At 38.8% G+C, this 23,802-nt stretch overlaps 1 protein-coding gene across 4 annotated transcripts in view; it reads right to left on the bottom strand.

Annotated features, from left to right (window-relative positions):
• RYK (receptor like tyrosine kinase) overlaps positions 1-23,802 on the bottom strand; it is a 162,627-nt gene that overhangs the window by 6,972 nt on the left and 131,853 nt on the right. The window contains exon 15 of one of the 4 annotated variants that reach the window (XM_064277292.1): positions 6,771-23,206. The exons of the other annotated variants lie outside the window; for them this stretch is intronic. Coding sequence (XP_064133362.1) covers positions 23,095-23,206 — 112 coding nt within the window. The 3' untranslated portion in view covers positions 6,771-23,094. Of the gene's footprint in view, positions 1-6,770; positions 23,207-23,802 lie in introns of those variants that run through there. 4 annotated transcript variants of the gene reach the window in all.

Raw genomic sequence — 23,802 nt, 5'->3', positions numbered from 1 at the left:
GACTAGAGGAATCCCAGCGGTCATGGTCCCCAAACCTTCTGTTGGCACAGGACAGGAACCATTCCCGAAGACAACTCATCAGACATGAAAGGGACTGGACAGTGGGTAGGACAGAGATGCTGATGAAGAGTGAGCTAATTATATCAGGTGGACTCTTGAGACTGTGTTGGCATCTCCTGTCTGGAGCGGGGATGGGAAGATAGAGAGAGTTGGAAGCTGGCAAAATTGTCACAAAAGTAGAGACTGAGAGGGCTGACTCATTAGGGGGAGAGCAAGTGGGAGTACGGAGTAAGGTGTATATAAACTTATATGTGACAGTCTGACTTGATTTGTAAACGTTCACTTGAAGCTCAATAAAAGTTAATAAAAAAAAAAAAAGTCCTTCCAACCTTGCTTGAGCAAAAGATCAGGTTTTCTTAAGGTCACTATGTGAACTATTGGGAGGAGCACGAATCCTAAATAGTTGCAACAGTGTACAGTGTCTACTTGTGGTCCAACCAGGGCTCCCCATGGGCCAGCCCTGGCTGCAATGGCTTCCAAGAAGTGTGTGGAAGGCAGGCAGTGTGTCAACACAAAGGTGCTGCCGCATGTCTGGACTCCCACTGATCTGCTGCCACATGTGAGCCCCAAGGCCAGAACAGCTGAAGCAGGATGAGGAGGAGGAAGGAAACTAATCCTGTGTACCCCAGTATCATGTTAATGAGTGCCTATAAGTTCTAGGCATTCTTCATTCTTTATCTCATTTAATTTTCACAACAAACCTGTGAGAATCATCGGTAGCCTCATTTTATAGGTGAGGAAACTGACGTTCAGGGAAGTAATCCACCTCAAAATACATTTCTAATGAGAAAAAAAAATTCAAAAACAAGTTTGTCTGCTTACAAAATCTAAAGCAATGCTTTAAATTTTAGGTATTAAAAATGACATTTTTGCTTTTCAATAATAACAAAATCCAGAAATACTCTCTAAAAATAAACAATAGCTCTAACACTTATCAGAATCTATGCAAACCAGAAAGTAATATATTTTAAAATGTTAAAAAAAAAAACCCTGTTAATGGAAAAGAACATATTGAGCCTAAATAAGCTTTAAAAATGAAGGCAAAATACAGTCGTTCCGAAAAAGCTGAGAGACCACATTACCAACGGACCTGTACTGCAAGACACGTTAAAGGAGTTCCTCATGTAGAAAGAAAATGACGCCAGATAGAAACATATTTACACAACTAATGAAGAGTACTGAAAAAATATGGGTAGCTATTAAAGATACTTTTTCTCATTGTTAAACTTCCTTACTAGGTTAGTAAGCAAAAACAGTAACAATGTTTTGTGGATTTTATAAAATACGGAGTAGTAATGTGTTTGCCCACAATAGCATAAAAGACGGAAAGGTCGAAATGGACACAGTCTGCTGCAAGGCACTTACATTACACATGAAGTAATATAACATTACTTCAAAGTGGAAGGTATGTAGCATAAGCTCTAGAGCAGATTTTTCAACCTCCTACTGACATCATGGGCCAGATCATTCTTTGCTGTTGGGAGCTGCCCTGTGCAGTGTTCGATGTTTAGCAGCATTCCTGGCCTCTACACACTAGATGCCGGTAGCACATGCACCCATACACACATACACACCCCAGTTGTGAAAACAAAAAATGTCTCCAGACATTGCCAAATGTCCACTGGGGGCAAAAGTGCCCCCAATCGAGAACCACTCAATTAGACTGATCACAAAATGAAAAGATTTAGATTACCACCATCAGGAATGAAAGAAGTTCTATCACTACATATCCTACCAAACCAAAACCAAACCTGTTGCCATTAAGTCGATTCTGACTCATAGCGACCCTATAGGACAGAGAACTGCCCCATAGAGTTTCCAAAGGAGCACCTGGTGGGTTCAAATTAGCAGCCATAGCTCTTAACCACTATGCCACCAGGGTTTCTGCAGATCCTACTGCCATCAGAAAATATTATGAACGTTATGCCAATAAAATCAATAACTTAGATGAAATGAAATTCCTTGAAAGACACAAATTACCAAAATGGAAACAAGAATAAGATAGCTCTACATCTATTTTTAATAGCCCTATGTCTATTAAAGAAGCTGACTTCGTAATGAAAAATCTTTCCAAGTCCCAACAGCTTTACTTAGGAATTCTATCAAACCTGAAAGAAAAAACAGTGCCAATCATGCACAAACTTTTTCAGAAAAGAGAGACGAGGAGGGAACATTTTCTAACTCATTTTGAGGCCAGCATTACCCTAAGCACAAAAACCAAGGGTGCATTCAGCCATTTGGGAACAAATATCCTTTTCATTAACAATGAACATTAAGTGGGGTCTGTGCTTTGGAGGGAGGAGAGAGGCACGGACAGGTGGAGATGGATGTATAGTCTCCAGAGAGATTCACAGCCTATTGGAATCACTGGTTTATGGAGAACATTCTACTCTGTTCAAGAATGGAAAAGTGGTTTCAAATTAATAAAAGTTACAGGAGGTGACTGTTCACATCCAGGTATTTGCCTATTATAAAATTTTGCTCTAAACGAACTTTTAATAATAATAATAGTGATTAGTAAATATAATACTTGATGTTTTGGTTTTTTTTTAAAAATGGTGTCCAATTTCCAGAGATGGTAATTCACAGCACAGACAGAAGAGAGTCCAAAGAGGTGAAACTGGTTAGAAGCCTGTTCCCATTCCCTCTTTCTGAGATGAGATGGCCTATTCTTATTCACTGGTTATGGCAGCAGCTGTGGGAAGAAATAATCAATTCAAATTAGATTTTGGAGAAAGAACAGTGAGAATTGGTAACAGGTGGATACCACCACTTTGTACAAAAGGAATAACCCCATCCATGGACAAGGGAGATATAACAACATCTGACTGTAAGGAAATTTTGACAGTAGTGTTGTTGGTATCTAAGATGTGAAGCTGTACCTGGGTATCAAAACAATGGAGTCCTTGGGTGCAAATGGTTAACACACTTTGCTGCTAACTGAAAGGCTGGAGGTTCAAGTCCACCCAGATGTGCCCTGGAAGAAAATCCTGGTGATCTACTTCCAAAAAAACTAGCCATTGAAAACCCGATGGAGCACAGTTCTACTCTGACACACATAGGGTTGCCATGAGCTGGAATCAACTCAATGGCAACTGGTTTTTATTATAATAGTACACTAGCACCTGAAATAATACAGACATAAGGTGACTTTAAAAAATTACTCCTTTAACACTGTTTTGTCCACATTATCACTAAGCATTCGCCATTATCATTAAGCATTCAGCGTAGCACACATTGCAACACTGATAAACACCACATAAAAAGAACAATCACGCCAACGCACACCCTGCAGTTTCACTTCCTTAAAAGCCAACAAAAGTGATTAATTACATGTTGGCTCACCAACCCTTAAAAAAAAAACCCAAGACTAAATGGCACAATGATGATTTGTGGAAAACTTGCTCTCTAGTCTTCTGATAACTAAACCTTTTGAAACTTAGATGGACTTATTCTATAATTTCCTTTTGTTTGACGTCTTTGGAAAGAGGGCAGTAAGGAGGTCAAGCTGTTTTTTCCAGAGTTTTATGGCATGCTGCTGCTGCTTCCATTTAAAGAACATTTAGAGAATAACAGTGTTTCTCTATTCATCTTATTCCTGTTCCCCCAACCCGTGCTCTTTCATAGCTTCTTAATATATAGTACGTAAAACGTATTTTTTCAGTAACAACACATACTGATGCAGTTTGTCGAAAAGTACATTAGTGAATTTTTTTTCTTTTTAACTTAGTGTTAACTAAAGTTGGGGCTACTGAATTAAGAGATTTCCATTCTGTTGCTTCAGGAAATTATAATAAAAGCCTGGCCTGTTATCAACACAAAAATTTTTATTTTAAAAGTTTAAAGAGAGAACCCCTAAGGTAGCAGGAGAACAGTGGGATGCAGACACCAAATTCTCATAAAAAGACCAGACTTAATGGTCTGACTGAGACTAGAAGAATCCCAGCGGTCATGGTCCCCAAACCTTCTGTTGGCTCAGGACAGGAACCATTCCCCAAGGCAAATCATCAGACATGGAAGGGACTGGACAACGGGTTGGAGAGAGATGCTGATGGGCAGTGAGCTACTTGTATCAGGTGGACACTTGAGACTGTGTTGGTATCTCCTGTCTAGAGGGGAGATGGGAGGGTAGAGGGGGTTAGAAACTGGCAAAATGGTCACGAAACGAGAGACTGGAAGGAGGGAGTGGGCTGACTCATTAGTTGGAGAGTAAATGGGAGTATGTAGTAAGGTGTATATAAGTTTATATGTGAGAGACTGACTTGATTTGTAAACTTTCACTTAAAGCACAATAAAAATTATTAAAAAAATTTTTAAAGAACTTTATACTTCAGTATATTATATAAAAAATACTGATGATAAAAGAATTCTTTCCAATTCTAAATTATCTCATCTGACCCCACTGAAAGTATAATCTGAAGTTCTATGCCTAAGCCTTTCTGTTAATACGAGAAACCTAAAATCCCTTTCTCACACACTAACATGGGCTCAGAGCAATAAAATGCGTTAATGTAATTCATCAGGTCAAGTGCTTTCAAAGCTTGACTAATGATAAAAGGAGCCCCAGTGGTGCAATGGTTAAGTGCTGGGCTACTAACTGAAAGGTTGGCAGTTCAAAACCACCAGCTACTCTGGGAGAAAAGACCTGGCAATCTGCTCCCATAAGGATTACAGCCTTGGAAACCCTATGGGGTAGTTCTACTCTGTCTTTTAGGGTCGCTGTGAGTCAGAATTGACTCAATGGCACACAATAACGATAAGAATCATCTGGGATGCTTGTTAAAAATACAGGTCCCTGGTCCCAGCCTATTGATTCTGAAACTTGGAACTCAGTATTTTTAACAAGAGTCCCAGCTGGGTCTTAAAATCCAGGAAGTTTAGAAACTTGCCTATAATGTGTCAGCAATGATGGTTAAATATCAAGGACAGTTTTTATTTATTTTTTATTGTAGTATGGCTGACATACAATAAAGTGCATATAACATGTTCAGTTTGACAGGTTTTGACATATTCATATACTCCTCAAACTTCTACCACAATTATGATAATGAACATATTTACCACCTGCAAAAGGTTCCTCCTGCTGTAATCCCTCCCTCCTACCCCTCTCTGCCACCACTCCTAACATGCCAAGGCAGCCACCAATCTGTCTTCTGCCACTATAGATCAGTTTGCATTTTATATAAATGGAACTACAAAAGCCATATTTTTTCTGCCTAGTTTTTCTCACTCAGCATTACTATTCTGAGATTCATCCATGAAGTAACATGTACTAACAATTCCTTCCTTTTTATTCTTGAACAGTAAGTAGTATATAGTTGTTATAGATTGAATTATGTTCCCCCAAAATATGTGTTGTAAATCCTAACCCCAATACCTGCAGATGTAATCCATTTGGGAATAGGGTTTTCTTTGTTATGTTAATGAAGCCATATCAGCCAGTGTAGGCTGTGTCTCAAGCCTAACACTTTGGAGACACAGCAAGAGCAGATAAGGCTCAAAAGCAAGGAAGCAGGAATGGGGGAAAGATAAATGACACCTAGAGATCTTAAAGGAATGCAGAGAAAGCTAAAAAAGCTGAGACAAGGTTTTTCCCCCAGAGCAGAGAGACAGCCCTCCACTATAGAGCTTATGTCCTGAATTAAGACTTGTAGCCTCCTAAACTCTAAGAAAATAAATTTCTGTCTTAAACCCACTGGGGGCATTTCTGTTACAGCAGCACTAAAAAGCTGAGGCAATAGCACACAGCAGTACATAGTTGAATCCTAAATATTTACATCCGTCCATCAGTTTGTTACCTGTTCACCTGCGGATGGACGTTTGGATTGTTTCCAGGATTGGTTTAAAAATGAAGTTGCTATGAACATCCATGTAAAGTATGTGCAAGGGCATATGATTTCAGTTATAGAGCAGAGGAATGACTGGACCATATAGTATGTATGTTTAACTTTCTAAGAAATTGCCAAACTGTTTTACGAAGTAGTTATACCCTTTTACAATCCCACCAGCAGTGAATGAGAGCTCCAGTTCCTCCATATCCTAACACTTGGCATGGTCAGTGTTTTCAATTTTAACCTATAGAAACCCTACGGGCAGTTCTACTCTGTCCTCTAGGGTCACTATGAGTTGGAATCAACTCAAAGGCAATGGGTTTCATTTGGTTTTAATGGAGCTCTGGTGGCGCAGTGGTTAAGGGCCTGCTGTCTTTGGTTGGGTTTCTATAAAAGTAAAACCAGTAAAGCATATAAATATACATATATAGAGATTTATATCAAAGAAATGGCTCACGCAATTATAGGGGCTGGAATGTCCCAAATCCATGGATTAACATAAAGGCTTCTCCTGATTCACGGAGCCGCCGGGGCTGGCAAACCCAGGACAGACAGGAGGTCAGAGGAACAGGAAGCAGCCACAGGATTCAGAGTGAGCAAAAACCCAGAACTTCTGCTTATATTCAGATGCAGGCCACACCCCCAAAGACACTCCCTTTCAACTGACTGGCTACTCACAGCAGATCCCATCACGGGAGTGGTCACATATAAACACTAAGAATCATACCTCAGCCAAGTTGACACACAATCTTAACCATCACAGCCGCTAACCAAAAGGTCAGCGGTTTGAATCCATCAGCTGCTCCTTGGAAACCCTATGGGGCAGTTCTGCTCTGTCCTATTGGGTTGCTATGAGTTGGAACCAACTTGATGGCAATGGGTTTGGGTTTTTTTTTTTTTAATGGGTATGTAACGGTATTTCATTGTGGTTTTGATTTCTATTTCCCTAAAAATGATCTTAACCATACTTTTGTGTGCTTATTATTTACCATTTCATATCTTCATTGATGAAGTGTCAAAATATTTTATCTACTTTTATATTGGCTTTTTTATTATTAAGATTGAAAGTTCTTTACATGTTCTGCATATATGTCATTTAACAAATATATGATTTACAAATATTCTCTCCCGGTATGACTTGTCTTTTCCATATCTTAACAGTGTATTCAGAAGAGTGCAATTTTTAAATTTTTATAAAGTCCAACTTGTTCTTTTATGGATCTTGATTTGGTGTCTTATCCAGGAAATCTTTGCTTAACCCAAAGTCCCAAAGATTTTCCCATGTATTCTTCTAGAAGTTTTATAGGTTGAGATTTTAAATTTAGGTCTATGGTCCATTTCCGAGTTAATTTTTGCATATGGGGCAAGGTATGGATCAAAGTTCTTTTTTTTTTTTTAACAGGGTATCTGTCTTAGCTATCTACTACTGCTATAACAGAAATACCACAAGGGCATGGCTTTAACAAAGGGAAATTTATTCTCTCAAACTCTAGGAGGCTAGAAGTCTAAATTCAGGGTCAGCACCAGAGGAAGGGTTTTTCTTCTTTCTGTTGGCTCTGGGGGAAGGTCCTCTTCATCAATCCTCTCCTGGACTAAGAGCTTCTCAGCACAGGGACTCCAAGTCCAAAGGACTTGCTCCCCTCCTGATTCTTCATTCTTGGGGGTATGAGGTCCCTCTCCTCTTCTCTGCTGGCTTCTCTCTTTTATATCTCAGAAGAGACTGACTTGAGATATAACCTAATCCTGTAGGTTGAGTTCTGCATCATTAACTGCCTCTAACCCTGCCTTATTAACATCATAGAGGTAGATTTATTAATACATAGGAAAATCACGTCAGATGACAAAATGATGGACAATCACACAATACTGAGAATCATGGCCTTGCCAAGCTGACACACATTTTTGGGGCATACGATTCAATCCACAACAATATTCAACTGCTCCAGGATCATTTGTTTAAAAAGATAATCTTTTTCCACTGAATTGCCTTTGCACCTTTGTCAAAAATCAGTGTGTGTATGTCTATTTTTAGACACGGTATTCTGTTCCATTGATCTACTGGTCCACCTTAACACCAATGTCTTGATTCCTGTAAACACAGGCCTGGAACAGACAGCATTGGATCTTTAACTTTGATCTTTTTCAAAGCTATTTGGCTATTCTAGGTTATTTCCATTTCCACATGAATTTTAGACTCAGTCTGTCAAATTATAACAACAACAAAGCAGCCCTCTGGGATTTTCATTAGGATCGTGTTTCATCTACAGAACAACCTGGGAGAAAGAACACCTTAGCAATATTAAGTCTTCTGACCAATGAACAAGGCATACCTTCTTTCCCTCTGTGATATTTTGTAGTTTTCACTGTACAGTCCTGCCACATTTTTGTTAGATTCATTCCTAAGAATTTAATATTTTTGATGCTATTATAAATGACATTTATAAAATTTTTTTTCCAACTTTCATTCCCAGTATACAGAAATTGATTTGTACATTCACCTTGTATCCTGCAACCTTTCTAAACCTGCTTATTAGTTCCAGTAGCTTTTTTGTATATTACATTAGATTTTTTACATAGATGATCATATGATCTCTAAATAAATTTCACTTTTTCCTATTTTTACTTTCCTTTTATTTCCTTTTCTTCCCTCAGTGCATCAGCTAGAACCTTGAGTACAATGTTGAATAGAAGTGGTGAGAGTGAGCATCCTTGTCTTATTCCTGATCTTGTTGTTAGCTGCTGTCTGGTTGGCCCCCCCACGCACAATGAAACTAACTGCTGCCAGGTCCTACACCATCCCCCTGATCAGATGCAGATCAGGCCGGTTTCTGATCTCAGGTAAAAAGGATCCAGTCTTTCACCATTTACTATGATGTTAGCTACAGGTTTTTTGTAGATGCCCTTTATCAGATTAAGAAAGTTCTTTTCTATTCCTGGATTGCTGGGAATTTCTATTAGGAATGGATTTTGGATTTTTTTTTTTAAATGCTTTTTCTGCATCTACTGAGATGATTCTGTTTTTTCTTTTTTTTTTTTTTCATCCTGTAAATAAAATGAATTGCATTGCTTGATTCTCTTATGTTAAACATTATATTCTTGGAATAAAGCCCATGTGGTCATAAAACTCTCTTTTTAAAAATATATTGTTAAATTTTATTTGCTCAACTTTTGTTTAGAATTTTGGAATCTATTATCATGACTGATAATGATCTGTATTTTTTTTTCTCTTGATCTCTTTGGTGGTGTTTCAGAATAATGCTGACCTCTTAAAACAAACTGAGATGTTATTATCACCTCAGTTTTTTGGAAGAGATTGTATAGAATTGGTATTTCTTCCATAAATGTTTGGCGGTATTCATGAGTAGCCTACAGTTTACTCTGGACCTAGAGTTTTCTTTTGGGTTTATAACAAAAATTCAATTTCTTTAATAGACACAGGACTATTCAGATTATTTGTTTCTTTTACAGTGAGCTCTGAAAGGAAGGTCTTCCAAAGAATTTGTAAATTTCACCTAAGTTTTTTTTTTTTTTTAATTTACAGGGAAAAAGTTGTTGATAATATTCTATAATTTAATATCTGTGGAATCTGTAATGATGTCACCCCTCTCATTCATGGTGCTCTTATTTTGTCTTCTCTCTTTTTGTCCTGATGAGTCTGTCTAGAAATTTATCAATGTTAGTAATCTTCTCAAAGAGCTTTTCTTCTGTTGTTTTCTGTTTTATATTTCATTGACTTTGGCTTTGACCTTTATTATTTTCTTTCATGTATTTACATGGGAGTTTAATTTACTCTTCTCGTTTCTGTTTTTTTTCTTTCAATTGTAGTTTAGATGAAAGTTTACAGAGCAAATGAGTTTCTCATGGAACAATTAATATGCATTGCTTTGTGACACTGGTTGTCAACCCCTCAATGTGTCAACTCTTCCCTTCGTGACCCGGGGATTTTCTATTCCCAATTTTCCGGCTTTCCTGTCCCCTCCTGTCTTCTCATCCTTACCTCTGGGCTGGTGCGCCCATTTTATCTCGTATACATGGTTGAGTTAGGTGTGTTATTGTTTTGTCCTATACGCCCATTTAATCTTTGGCTAAAGGGTGAACCTCAGGAGTCACTTCAGTACTTAGTTAACAGCGTTTCCAGGGGCCAGACTCTCAGGGTTTCTCCAGTCTCCATCAGATGAGTAAGCCTGGTCTTTTTCTGTGAGTTTGAATTTTGTTCTATATTTTTGTCCCACTCTGTCTGGGACCCTCTATTGTGATCCCTGTCAGAGCAGTCAGAGGTGGTAGCTGGGCACCATCTAGTTGTACTGGACTCAGTCTGGTGGATGCTATGGTAGTTATGGTCCATGAATCTTTTAGACTAATCTTTCCCTTATGTCTTTGGTTTTCTTCATTCTCTCCTACTCCAGACAGGTGGGGACCAGTAGACATATCTCAGATGTCTGCTGACAAGCTTTTAATATCCCAAACGCTACTCACCAAAGTGGGATGTAGAACGTTTTCCTTATAAACTATGTCATGCCACTGAGCTAGATGTCCCCTGAGACCAAGGTCTCCAGCCGTCAGCCCAGTAATTTGGTCCCTCAGCAAGTCTGGATGTGTCTATGAAGCTTCTATGACTTTGCCTTGGTCAAAGTTGTGCTGGCTTCCCAGGTATTGTGTACTGTTTTATCCTTCACCAAATTTACCATTTATCTGTGGTCTAGTTAGTGTTTTTCCCTCTCCACCACTCCCTTCCCTCGTGGCCATCAAAGATTGTTTCTTTCTGTGTGTAAAACTTTTCATGAGATTTTATAATAGTGGTCTCATACAGCGTTTGTCCTTTTGTGATTGGCCTATTTCACTCAGCACAATGCCCTCCAGATTCAGCCATGTTGTGAGATGTCTAGCAGATTCATCACTGTTCCTTATCATTGCACAGTATTACATTGTATGTATGTCTCATAGTTTGTTCACCCATCCATCTGCTGATGGGCACTTATCCTTTGCTATTGTGAATAATGCTGCAATGAACATGGGTGTACATATGCCTATTCTTGTGATGGCTCTTACTTCTCTAGGATATGTTCCTAGGAGTGGGACTGCTAGATTGTATGGTATTTCTATTTCTAGCTTTTTAAGTAAGTGCCACATTGTTTTCCAAAATCGTTGTATCATTTTGCATTTCCACCAGCAGTGTGTAAGAGTTCCAACCTCCCCGCAGCCTCTCCAACACGTTATTTTCTGTTTTTGTGATTCATGCCAGTAATGTCAGAGTGGGATGGTATCTCATTATATAGTTTTGATTCGCATTTCTCTAATGACTAGTGATGGCAAGCTGTTCCTCATGTGTCTGTTAGCCACCTGAATGTCTTCTTTGGTAAAGGGTCCATTCATATCCTTTGCCCATTTTTTAACTGGATTTTTTTTGTTGTTGTTGTAAAGGTGTTGGATTTTCTTATTGATTTTAAAGATTAGACCCTTGACGGATATGACATAGCCAAAAATTTTTTCCCAGACTGCAAGTTCTCTTATTACTCTTTTGGTGAAGTCTTTTAATAAGTGAAGTATTTAATTTTTAGAATGTCCCAGTTATCTAGCATATCTTCTGGTGTTTGTGTATTGTTAGCTATGGTTTGTATCCTATTGATGCTGTATATTAGGGCCTCTAGCGTTGACCTTATTTTTTCTTACATGATCTTTATAGTTTCCGGTTTTATATTTAGGTCTTTGATCCGTTTTGAATTAGTTTTTGTATATGGTGTGAGGCATGGGTCCTGTTTCATTTTTTTTACAGATGGACATTCAGTTTTGCAAGCACCATTTGTTAAAAAGACTGTCTTTTCCCCACTTAATGGACTTTGGGCCTTTGTCCAACATCAGGTGATTGTAGGTGGATGGATTTACATCTGTGTTCTTGATTCTGTTCCAATGGTCAACGCGTCTTTTGCTGTAACAGTACCAGGCTGTTCTAACGTAGCTGTATAAGTTCGGAGGTCAGGTAGTGCGAGGCCTCCTACTTTGTTCTCCTTTTTCAATAATGCTTTACTTATCTGGACCCTTTCCTTTCCATATAATTAGTTTTTCCATCTCATTAAAGAATGCTATTGGTATTTTGACTTGGACTGCACTGTATTTGTAAGTTATTTTGGGTAGAACTGGCAGTTTCACACTGTTGAATCTACCTATCCATGAGCATGGTATGTTTTTCCATTTATGTAGATCGTTTGGTTTTTTGCAGTGCTATCTTGTAGTTTTATTTGTTTAGGTCCTTTACATCTCTAGTTAGATTTACTCCTAAATATTTTGGATTTTTTTAGGGGCTATTATAAATAACATTGCTTTCCTCATTTCCCTTTTGTAGTTCAATTTATTGATGTATAGGAACAGAACTGGTTTTTGTATACTGATCTTGTATCCTGCTACTCTGCTGAATCTATTAGTTCCAGTAGTTCTCCTGTGCAGTCTTTTTGGTTCTTCTCTATGTATAGCGTCATATCATCTATGAATATGGATAGTTTTACTTCTTTCTTACCAATGTGGAGGAATTTTCCTTCTATTCCTCTTATATTGAGAGTTTGTATCAGGAATGGGTGTTGGACTTTGGTGAATGCCTTTTCTGTGTTGACTGAGATGATCATGTAATTCGTGTTTTCTGTTTATGTGGTAGATTACATTAATTAATTTTCTAATGCTGAACTACCCTTGTGTACCTGGAGTGAATCCCATTTGGTCACAGCATACTTTTTTTTTTTTTTTTAATACTTATATAATACTGAATTCTATTGGCTAGAATTTTGTTAAGAATTTTTACACCTATATTCATGAGAGGTATTGGTCTCCTAATTTTCTTTTTTTGTGGTGTCTTTACCTGGTTTCAGTATCATGGTTATGCTGGCTTCAAAGGATGAATTTGGAAGTATCCCTTCCTTTTCTATGTTCTGAAATTTGAGCAGTCCTGGTGTGAGGTCTTCCGAATGTTTGAAAGAACTCTCCAGTGAAGCCAATGGGGCCACGACTTTTTTTTTTTTTAAATTACCTTTTCAATCTCTTCTCTTCTTACCCATCTGTTCAGATTCTCTACCTCAGTTTGTGTTAGTTTAGGTAGGTAGTGAATTCCAGGAATCTGTCCGTTTCCTCTAGGTTTTCAAATTTGTTGGAGTATAGTTTTTTATAGTACTCCATTATGATCCTTTTTATTTCAGTTTAGCCTGTGGTAATGCCCTCCCCCTCCATTTCATTTCTTCTTTGGGTTACTTGCTCCCTCTTCTGGTTTTCAGTTTGGCCAATGGTTAGTCAATTTTGTTGATCATATCAGAGAACCGACTTTTGGTTTTTTGATTCTTCCTACTGTTTTTATTTTTGATTGTGCTTTAAATGAAAGCTTACAATCAAGTCAGTCTCTCATACATAAATTTATATACACCTTGGTATATACTCCGAGTTGCTCTCCCCCTAAAGAGACAACACACTGCTCCTCTCCAGCCGGTATTCCCTGTGACCACTCAGCCAGCTCTTGTTCCCCTCTGCCTTCTCATCTCTCCTTCAGACAGGAGATGCCCACATTGTCTCATGTGTCTACTTGAGTCAAGAAGCTCACTCCTCACCATATTCACATTCTGTCTTATAGTCCATTCCAATCCCTGTCTGAAGACTTGGCTTTGGGAATAGGTCCAGACGTGGGCTAACAGAAGGTCTGGGGATTGTGACCTCTGGGGTCCTTCTAGTCTCAGTCAGACCATTAAGTCTGGTCTTTTTACAAGAATCTGAGGTCTGCATCCCGTTGTTACGCTCCACCAGGGATTCTCCACTGTGTCCCCTGACATGGCCGTCACTGGTTGTAGCTGGGCTCCATCTAGTTCTTCTTGTCTCAGGCTAATGTACTCTCTGATTTATGTGGCCCTTTCTGTCTCCTGGGTTCATAATTACCTGGTGTCTTTGGTGTTATTCATTCTCCTTTGCTCCAGGTAGACTGAGACCAATTGATGCATCTTAGATGGCCACTTGCTACCGCTGAAGACCCAAGATGCCACTAACCATAGTGGGATGCAGAATGTTTTCTTAATACACATTGTTATGCCAAGTGACCTAGATGTCCCCTGAAACCATGCTCCCCAGACCCTCGCCCCTGCTACTCTGGCCTTCAAAGCATTCAGCTGTATTCAGGAAACGTCTCTGCTTTTGCTTTAGTACAGTTGTACTGACCTCTACTGTACTCTGTGTTGTCTTTCCCTTCACCTAAAATAGCTCTTGTCTATTATCTAATTAGTGAATACCACTTTCCCTCCGTCCCTCCCCACCCTCGAAACCATCAAAGAATATTTTCTTCTGTGCTTAAAATACTTCTAGAGTTCTTATAATTTTTTTTGGGTTTTTAGAGTTCCTATAATAGTGGTCTCATATGATATTTGTCCTTTTGCAACTGATTAATTTCACTCCGCATAATGCCTTCTGGATTCCTCCATGTTATGTTTCACAGATTCATTATTGTTGCATGGTATTCCACTGTGTAAATATACCATAATTTATCCATCCATCAATGGGCACCTTGGTTGCTTCCATCTTTTTGCCATTGTAAAGAGCGCTGCAATGAACATGGGTGTGCATATATCTGTTTGTGTAAAGGCTCTTATTTCTCTAGGATATATTTCAAGGACTGGGATTGCTGGATCGTATGGTAGTTCTATTTCTAGCTTTTTAAGGAAGTGTTAAATTGATTTCCAAAGTGGTTATACCATTTTACAATCCCACCAGCAGTGTATAAGTGTTCTAGTCTCTCCACAACCTCTCTAACATTTATTATTTTGTGTTTTTTGGATTAATGCCAGACTTGTTGGCTTGATATCATATCTCATTGTAGTCTTGATTTGCATTTCTCTAATGGCTAATGATCGTGAGCATTTCTTCATGTATCTGTTAGCTCCCTGAACGTCTTTTTTGGTGAAGTGCCTGTTCATACCCTCTGCCCATTTTTTAATTGGGCTATTTCTCTTTTTGTTGTTCAGTTTTTGCAATATCAAGTAGATATCAGAGATAAGATGCTGCTTGGAAATGTCACAGTTAAAAACTTTTTCCCAGTCTGTAGGTAATCTTTTTACTCTATTGGTGAAGTCTTTGGATGAGTGTAACTGTTTGATTTTTAGCAGCTCCCAGCTATCTAGTTTCTCTTCTGGTATTTGTGCATGGTTAGTAATCTTCTGTATACTATTTGTGCCATGTATTAGGGCTCCTAGTGTTGTCTCTATTTTTTCTTCCATGATCTTTATCGTTTTAGATTTTATATTTAGGTCTTTGATCCATTTTGAGTTAGTTTTTGTGCATGGTATGAGGTCCAGTTATGTGAACACCATTTGTTAAAGAAACTGTCTTTTCCCCATTTAATGGACTTTGGGCCTTTGTCAAATGTCATCTTCTCATATGTGGATAGGCTTATGTTTGGATTCTCAATTCTGTTCCACTGGCATATGTATCTGTGGTTGTACGAGTACCAGGCTGTCTTGACTACTGTGGCAGTATAACAGTTTCTAAAATCAGGTAGTGTGAGGTCTCCCACTTTGTTCCTCTTTTTCAGTAAAGCTTTACTCATCTGAGGCCACTTCCCCTTCCATATGAAGTCGGTGATTTGTTTCTCCATCTTATTTAAAAAAGTTGGAATTTGAATCAGAATTGCATCATATTTATAGATCATTTTCAGTAGAACAGACATTTTTGCAACGTTGAGTCTTCCTATCCACGAGCAAGGTATGGTTTTCCACTTATGTAGGTCTCTTTTGGTTTCTCGCAGTAGTGTCTTGTAGTTTTCTTTGTATAGGTCTTTTATGTCTCTGGTAAGATTTATTCCTAAGTATTTTATCTTCTTGGGGGCTGTTGTAAATGGTATCAATTTGGTGATTTCCTCTTAGATGTTCTCGTTGTTGCTGTAGAAGAATCCAACTGATTTTTGTATGTTTATCTTGTATCCTGATACTCTCCTGAACTCTTCTATTAGTTTCAGTAGTTTTCTTGAGGATTCGTTAGGGTTATCTGTGTCTAACGTCATGTGTTTTATTGACTATGCAAAGGCATTCGACTATGGATCATAACAAACTATGGATAACACTGCGAAGAATGGGAATTCCAGAACACTTAATTGTGCTCATGAGGAAGCTTTACATAGATCAAGAGGCAGCTGTTCGGATAGAACAAGGGGATACTGAGTGGTTTAAAGTCAGGAAAGGTGTGCATCAGGGTTGTATTCTTTCACCATACCTGTTTAATCCGTATGGTGAACAAATAATACGAGAAGCTGGACTATATGAAGAAGAACGGGGCATCAGGATTGGAGGAAGACTCATTAACAACCTGCATTATGCAGATGGCACAACCTTGCTTGCTGAAAGTGAAGAGGACTTGAAGCACTTACGAGTGAAGATCAAAGACCACAGCCTTCAGTATGGATTACACCTCGACATAAAGAAAACAAAAATCCTCACGACTGGACCAATGAGCAACATCAGGATAAATGGAGAAAGGACTGAAGTTGTCAAGGATTTCATTTTACTTAGATCCACAATCAACAGCCATGGAAGCAGGAGTCAAGAAATCAAAAGATGCATTGCGTTGGGCAAATCTGCTGCAAAGGACCTCTTCAAAGTGTCGAAGAGCAAAGATGTCTCCCTGAAGACTAAGGTGCGCCTGACCCAAGCCATGGTATTTTCAATCGCATCATACGCATGCGAAAGCTGGACAATGAATAAGGAAGACCGAAGAAGAGCTGACGCCTTTGAATTGTGGTGTTGGTAAAGAATATTGAATATACCATGGACTGCCAAAAGAACAAGCAAATCTGTCTTGGAAGAAGTGCAGCCCGAATGCTCCTTAGAGGCAAGGATGGCGAGACTGCGTCTTACATACTTTGGACATGTTGTCAGGAGGGATCAGTCCCTGGAGAAGGACATCATGCTTGGCAGAGTACAGGGTCAGCGGAAAAGAGGAAGACCCTCAATGAGGTGGATTGACACAGTGGCTGCAAGCATGACAATGATTGTAAGGATGGCACAGGACCGGGCAGTGTTTCGTTCTGTTGTGCATAGGGTCGGTATGAGTCAGAACTGACTCAACGGCACCTAACAACAACAAATGTCATGTCATCTGCAAACAGAAATACTTTTACTTTTTCCTTATCAATTTCAATTCCCTTTATATCTTTATTTAGCCTAATTGCTCTGGCTAGGACTGCCAGTACAATGTTGAAGAGTGGTGATAAAGGGCATCCTTGTCTGGTACCCGTTCTAAAGGGGAATGCTTTCAGACTCTCTCCATTTAGGATGATATTGGCTGACGGGTTTGTATAAATGCCCTTTATTATGTTGAAGAATTTTCCTTCTATTCCTATCTTTCTGAGAGTTTTTATCATGAATCGGTGTTGAATTCTGTCAAATGCCTTTTCTCCATCAATTGATAAGATCATGTGGTTCTTGTCTTTTGTTTTATTTCTATGACTACATTAATTGTTTTTCTAACGTTGAACCATCCCCCTGCATACCTAGTATGAATCCCACTTGGTCATGGTGAATTATTTTTTTAACATGTTGTTCAATTCTATCAGGTAGAATTTTGTTGAGGATTTTTGCAACTAAGCTCATGAGGGATATAGGTCTGTAATTTTCTTTTTCTGTGGTGTAAAAAAAAAAAATTTTTTTTTCTTTTTAACCTGGTTTTGGTATCATGGATATGCTGGCTTCCTAGAATGAGTTTGGAAGTATTCCATCCTTTTCTATGCTCTGAAATACCTTTAGTAGTAGTGATGTTAACTCTTCTCTGAAAGTTTGGTTGAACCCTGCAATGAAGCTGTCCAGGCCAGGGCTTTTTTTTTGTTGGGAGTTTTAAAATTACCTTTTCGATTTCTTGTTTTGTTATGGGTTTATTTAGTTGTTCTACCTCTGTGTTAGTTTATCTAGGTAGATTGTTTCTAGAAGTTCATCCATTTCTTCTAGGTTTTCAAATCTGTTAGAGTACAGTTTTTTCATAGTAATCTGATATGAGTCTTTTAATTTCAGTTAGGTCTGTTGTGATACTGCCCATCTCATTTCTTATTCGGATTATTTGCTTCCTCTCCTGTTTTTCTTTTGTCAGGTTGGCCAATGGTTCTCAATTTTGTTAATCTTTTCAAAGAACCAGCTTTTCGTCTTGTTAATTCTCTCAACTGTTTTTCTGTTTTCTATTTCATTTAGTTCTGCTCTAATTTTTATTATTTGCTTTCTTCTGGTGCCTGAAGGTTTCTTTTGTTGCTCTCTATTCGTTCAAGTTGTAGGGATAATTCTTTGGTTTTGGCCCTTCTTTTTGGATGTGTGCATTTATTGCTATAAATTGATCTCTGAGCACTGCTTTTGCTGTGTCCCAAAGGTTCTGATAGGAAGTGTTTTTCATTCTCATTGGATTCTACGAATTTCTTTATTCCGTCCTTAATGTCTTCTATAATCCAGTCTTTCTGAGCAGGGTATTGTTCAGTTTCCAAGTGTTTGATTTCTTTTCCCTGCTTTTTCTGTTATTGATTTCTACTTTTATGGCCTTATGGTCAGAGAAGATGCTTTGTAATATTTCAGTGTTTTGGATTCTGCTAAGACTTGCTTTATGACCTAATATGTGGTCTATTCTAGAGAATGTTCCATGTGCACTGCTGTTGGTTGGAGTGTTCTGTTTATGTCTATGAGGTCAAGTTGGTTGACTGTGGCATTTACATCTTCCATGTCCTTATTAAGCTTCCTCTGGATGTTCTGTTCTTCACCAAAAGTAGTGTATTGAAGTTTCCTACTATTATTGTGGAGCTATCTCACTTTTCAATGCTGTTAGAGTGTACGTATCTTGAAGCCCTGTTGTTTGGTGTACAAATATTTAATATGGTTATATCCTCCTGGTATATTGTCTCTTTAATCATAATTCAGTGTCCTTCTTTATCCTTTGTAGTGGATTTAACTTTAAAGTCTATGTTGTCAGAAATTAATATTGCCACTCCTGCTTTTTGACTGTTTGCTTGATATATTTTCCATCCTTTGAGCTTTAGTTTGTGTCTTGAAGTCTAAGGTGTGTCTCTTGTAGGCAGCACGTACAGATTGTGCTTTTTTTTTTTTTTTTAATCCATTCGGCCAGTCTCTGTCTCTTTACTGGTGCATTTAGTCCATTTACATTCAGTGTGATTACGGATAGGTTGAGTTTAGTGCTGTCATTTTGATTTTGTGTGTGTGTGTTGTTGACAGTTTCTTTTTTCCACTTAATTTTTTGTGCTGAGTAGTTTTTCTTTATATAGAAAGATGTATGACTACATCTTTTAGTCCCTCTTTATTGATTTAATGTTGTCATCTTTTGCATAATGACATTGCTGTTTCCTGTTTTGAGCATTTCTTATCTTGATTTATTTTTGTGATTTCCCTATCTGGGTTGTTATCTGGTTGCTCTGTCCTGTGTTCTAGTCTTGGGTTGTTATCTGATATTATTGATTTTCTAACCAGAAAACTCCCTTTAGTATTTCTTGTAGTTTTGGTTTTGTTTTTACAAATTTTCTAAACTTCTGTTTATCTGGAAATGTCCTAATTTCACCTTCATATTTGAGAGACAGTTCTGCTGCATATGTGATCCTTGGCTGGCATTTTTTTTCCTTCAGTGCTTTATAGAAGGGATCCCATTGCCTTCTTGCCTACATGGTTTCTGCCGAGTAATCCAAGCTTATTCTTACTGACTCTCCTTTGTAGGTGACTTTTCGTTTATCCTGAGCTGCTCTTAAAATTCTCTCTTTATCTTTGGTTTTGGCAAGTTTGATTATGTCTGGGTGACTTTCTTTTGAAGATGTATCTTATTTGGGGTTCAATGAGCATCTTGGATAGATATCATCTCATCTTTCATGATATCAGGGAAGTTTTCTGTTAACAAATATTCCACAATTCTCTCTGGATTTTCTGTTATCCCTTCCTGTTCTGGTACTCCAATCACTTGTAGGTTATTTCTCTTGATAGAGTCTCATGTGATTCTTAGGTTCTTGAATAACCTTCCTAATTTCCTCAACCACTTTATCTGTGTGTTCCTTGCCTTGTTCCACGTTTTGCCTGATCTCCTTCCTCATCTCTTGAAGAGTACTGTATATTCATTTTTTGTATTCTACCTCTGGTAATTCTGCAAGATTCCTTGATTCTTTGTTTTGAGAGCTTGTTGAAGCAATCATGATCTGCTTCTTTATGTGATTTGATACTGACTGTTGTCTCAGAGGCATCTATAAGTTACTGTATTAATTTCATATTTGCTTACTGTATCCTAGCTTCTTGCTTTGCTTTGTTTTGATATGCCCAAAGAGGCTCCTTGAGTAAGCTAGCTTATTTTTGCCTTTGAAGCTCTAACGTCCTGTCACCAGATGGCTAGAGCTGTTACTAGGCAAGTCAGCCTAGGAGTCCATTCACTTTCCTTGTATGGATTCAGGTCAGGTGTCCAGGTAGTCAGTCACCAAGTGTGTGATGCAGGCTCTGTCTTACACTCTTAGAGGGGCAGAGGTGATTGGTGTAGGCACAGGTATCTGGTTGCAGCAGGGGGTCACGCTCTGAACAAGGCAGGGGGCTGACAACCATCCCAAGTGTCTGTGAGGAAAACGTGTCCGTGTTCCCTACAGTGCACAGGTTGGCAGGTTCTGCAGCCAGACCATGGGCACCCAATGCTTTTGGCTGTAAGGACCTGGAGGCACCACTCAGCCTTGGCCCCCCGTCGTGGGTGGCTAGGTGACATGTGTGCAGCCACCAGTCCTCAGGCCCCTGATGTGGGTAGGTGAGTATCCTGTTTAATAGGCAAAACACCAAAAGCCTGCCTCTCCACCATACAGCTGAACTAGCATAAGTCAGATCTCAGGTACGTACACTGGTTACAGTCTGCCAACAAGGACCTAAGCTCCTGAAATGCGCTCACACAGGTCAATGCAGGGGTGAAAGGTTTTCAAAATCGGTGGAGCATTTGTGACTGTTCTCTCCTGAGCTCCCCAGCTTAGGGGAGCTGGCAGATTACCATTTCCCCCAATTATTTATTCCTTATCCAAGGCCAGGAAAATGGCTCAGGGTGCATAGCAGGACCTATCTCAGGTCCAGGGAAACCGACAGTCACTGAAGCTGGCTTAGGGGCTGCGGGCATGGTAAAAATAGATGCAAGTACTTAGCTTTTGCTGAGAGCACTATTCTTCTCTGATTTCAGAGGTGTGAGTAGACTGTGCAGCTTGCTGTCTCTCCCTGAGGAGAATTTGCGTCCCAAAGGCTGCCAGCCCACCGTGGTCATGCCAGGGTATTGTGCCTGAGGGGCGCCGGTCCCTGCCAAGTCAGGTCTGGCAACTCCTTGCTGGTTCTGAACCGTCTCTCCATCTCCCTGCCACGCAGTCCAATTTCCTAACTTTGCCTTTGATGTTCAGGGCTTCTAGCTTGTCACATATATAATTGTTTTGCTTGTTTTAGGGGTCTTTATTGTAAGAGGGATCACCAGAAATGTCTGACTACTCCACCATCTTTGCCCCACCTCTCTATTGTTTTTCTATTATCTATTTCATTTATTTTTGCTCTGATCTTTACTTTTTCTTCTGGTGGCTGTGGGCTCCTTTCCCGTTGTCTTTCTCTTGAATAGTCCCCATCTCTGGGATCAAACATTTATTGATTCAACAACCACTTTTATGAAATTGATGTTCAACTTCTAATATCCTGCTCCTATCTCTTTCCAGAATCCCATTCCACCCACCCGCTTCCCATCTCCACCTTAATATCACACCAGCATCCTGAATTCAATATGTCCCAAATCAAATCAACCATATTTTCTCAAAACCAGATATTCCACCTATTGACCTAAATTGTATCAATGGTTGCATCCCCACAGTACTTTACTCCAACAGTACCAAAAAAAAAAAAAAAAAAATAGTACGAGAAAAAATTGAAGATCAGAGAAAGCACTGGAGCTGTTAGAAACGTGGGTGCTGGGTAGAAAGCAGAGCAGACATCTATGCGATATCTCCAGTAGATAGTTAATGGTGGGAAAGCTGCCTCATGCTATACAGGTAAATTAATAAACCATTTACCCGTAAGTAAAAGCTGCTGCCAATAGGACAGATAGGATCTCTGAAGTGGAGTCTGTGGGGTGAGACAAGGAGAACTGAGGATTCAGCACAGAAACAGAAGAGGCTATGGGGCTGTTCAGGATTCTTTTACACAGTCAACTACATAGTTCTCCAGGGACAAGATTAACACTGCTGACAGTAACGTTCTTAAATGATCCAAAAGGCATATTTATGTACATCAACTTCAAATCAGTACCTATGGAGCATCTACTAAAGGAAAATAAGTCAGGCAGAGACACCATTTCCCATTTGGGGAACAAAAAGACGTGTGCATAAAAATATAAGGCAGAGTGTGACAGTTGCCATTAGGTAGGTACAAGATTCTCTGGGATACAAAGAAGACCAAATTAAAGGTGTGTGAAAGTACCTAGTATGTTTGGACCCAGTTTGGCTGAAATGTAGAATATATGCAAGTGTACAGTGGAAAATATGAAGCTCTAAAGCATAGAGTAAAGAACAGAGGCTCTGAAAATCAGGGGAGGGAGTCTGGATCTTTATCAACTTTCTCTGATAAACTACTTTGAAGATCAAAATATCATGGAATAATAACCATAACTGAAACATACATCTACAAGATTATGTTACCCTAAAAAAGCAATATTGTTTAAATTTTAAGATCCAACATAATTATATTGTTATTGGTTGCCACTGAGTCGATTCTGACTCACAGCAACCCATGTGTGCAGACCACAACTGCTCCATACAGTTTTCAAGGCTGTGACCTCTCAGAGGCAGACAGCCAGGACTGTCTTCTGAGGCATCACTAGGTGGGCCTGAACATAAACCTTTGGACCAGTAGTAGAGCACTTAACAGTTTGACTCAAAAAAAACTCTTAATATTCCTCCAGATTTATAACTGCAGCAACATATTTTTATTCCAACTAAACAAATATACCCCTGTGCAATGACTGTACATAGCATGTATTGACTGCATCAGGCATCAAATTTAGCTTGTGCTGCAAACTCAACTTCAGAAAAGCTGCCATCTTTAGACAGAGCGTCATACACTTCTGCTATGAATTTAACCAAGAATCTGTGATTAGGAAAGGGAGGGGGGTCAATACTGGATGGCTCTCAGGCCATCCATCCACTGTAACAGAAGCAATGTTAGGTATTGCTCCATTAGAACATGGGGCTATCTGAAGGGGATAGTAAACAGAATGATAAGAACAAAGGCCTAAAGGAATGGGAAGAAAGGAGATGTCCACAGGCTGTCTTGAGGAAGATATTCATTCTGAGGGAGAGAACAAACACAGAAGATATGCTCAGGGCAATGAGAGATCAAAGAACAGCAACTGCTCATCTTTGAAAATACATGAACTGTTCTTAAAGTAAATCCAATTATTCCTCATTCCCAGAAAATGTAAGTATTAAGATAATACTATTAAATAAAATTAAACAATATCTTCTTATTGTCAGTAATACAAAATCTTAAATCTAAGTTTATTTCTTAAAGATCAATGTCTGAAATGATCCTTTCACTTAAGATTTTTCTTAATGTCTTTTTATTAACTCCTTTTAATGTGAATTTAATGTTTAAATAGTAGGTCTAAAATTGTTGATGTGTAAAACCTACAATCATAATGCAAACAAATAACTACTGGGCATCTAAGCATTACTCTAAAATGGGTAATGAAGACATAACATAAAGTATGAAGGTTTCTATACTTTAAAAAACAGTAAATTTCCTCTCATAATAACTGTAGATTTCTCTTTGATACCACAGTGGGTCAGAAGTCCACTCTTCATGAGTGTATTACAAATGTGAGGCTCACCTGCTCAAGCTCGGCTTAGGGCACATCAATGACCTTCCACAGCACTGGGCAAAGA

The sequence above is a fragment of the Loxodonta africana genome, chromosome 26 (genome assembly GCF_030014295.1).
Source record: "Loxodonta africana isolate mLoxAfr1 chromosome 26, mLoxAfr1.hap2, whole genome shotgun sequence".
NCBI classification, from domain to species: Eukaryota; Metazoa; Chordata; class Mammalia; order Proboscidea; family Elephantidae; genus Loxodonta; species Loxodonta africana.
Note: the sequence above shows the minus strand (reverse complement) of the source record. Positions and strands in the feature narration are given on the sequence as shown.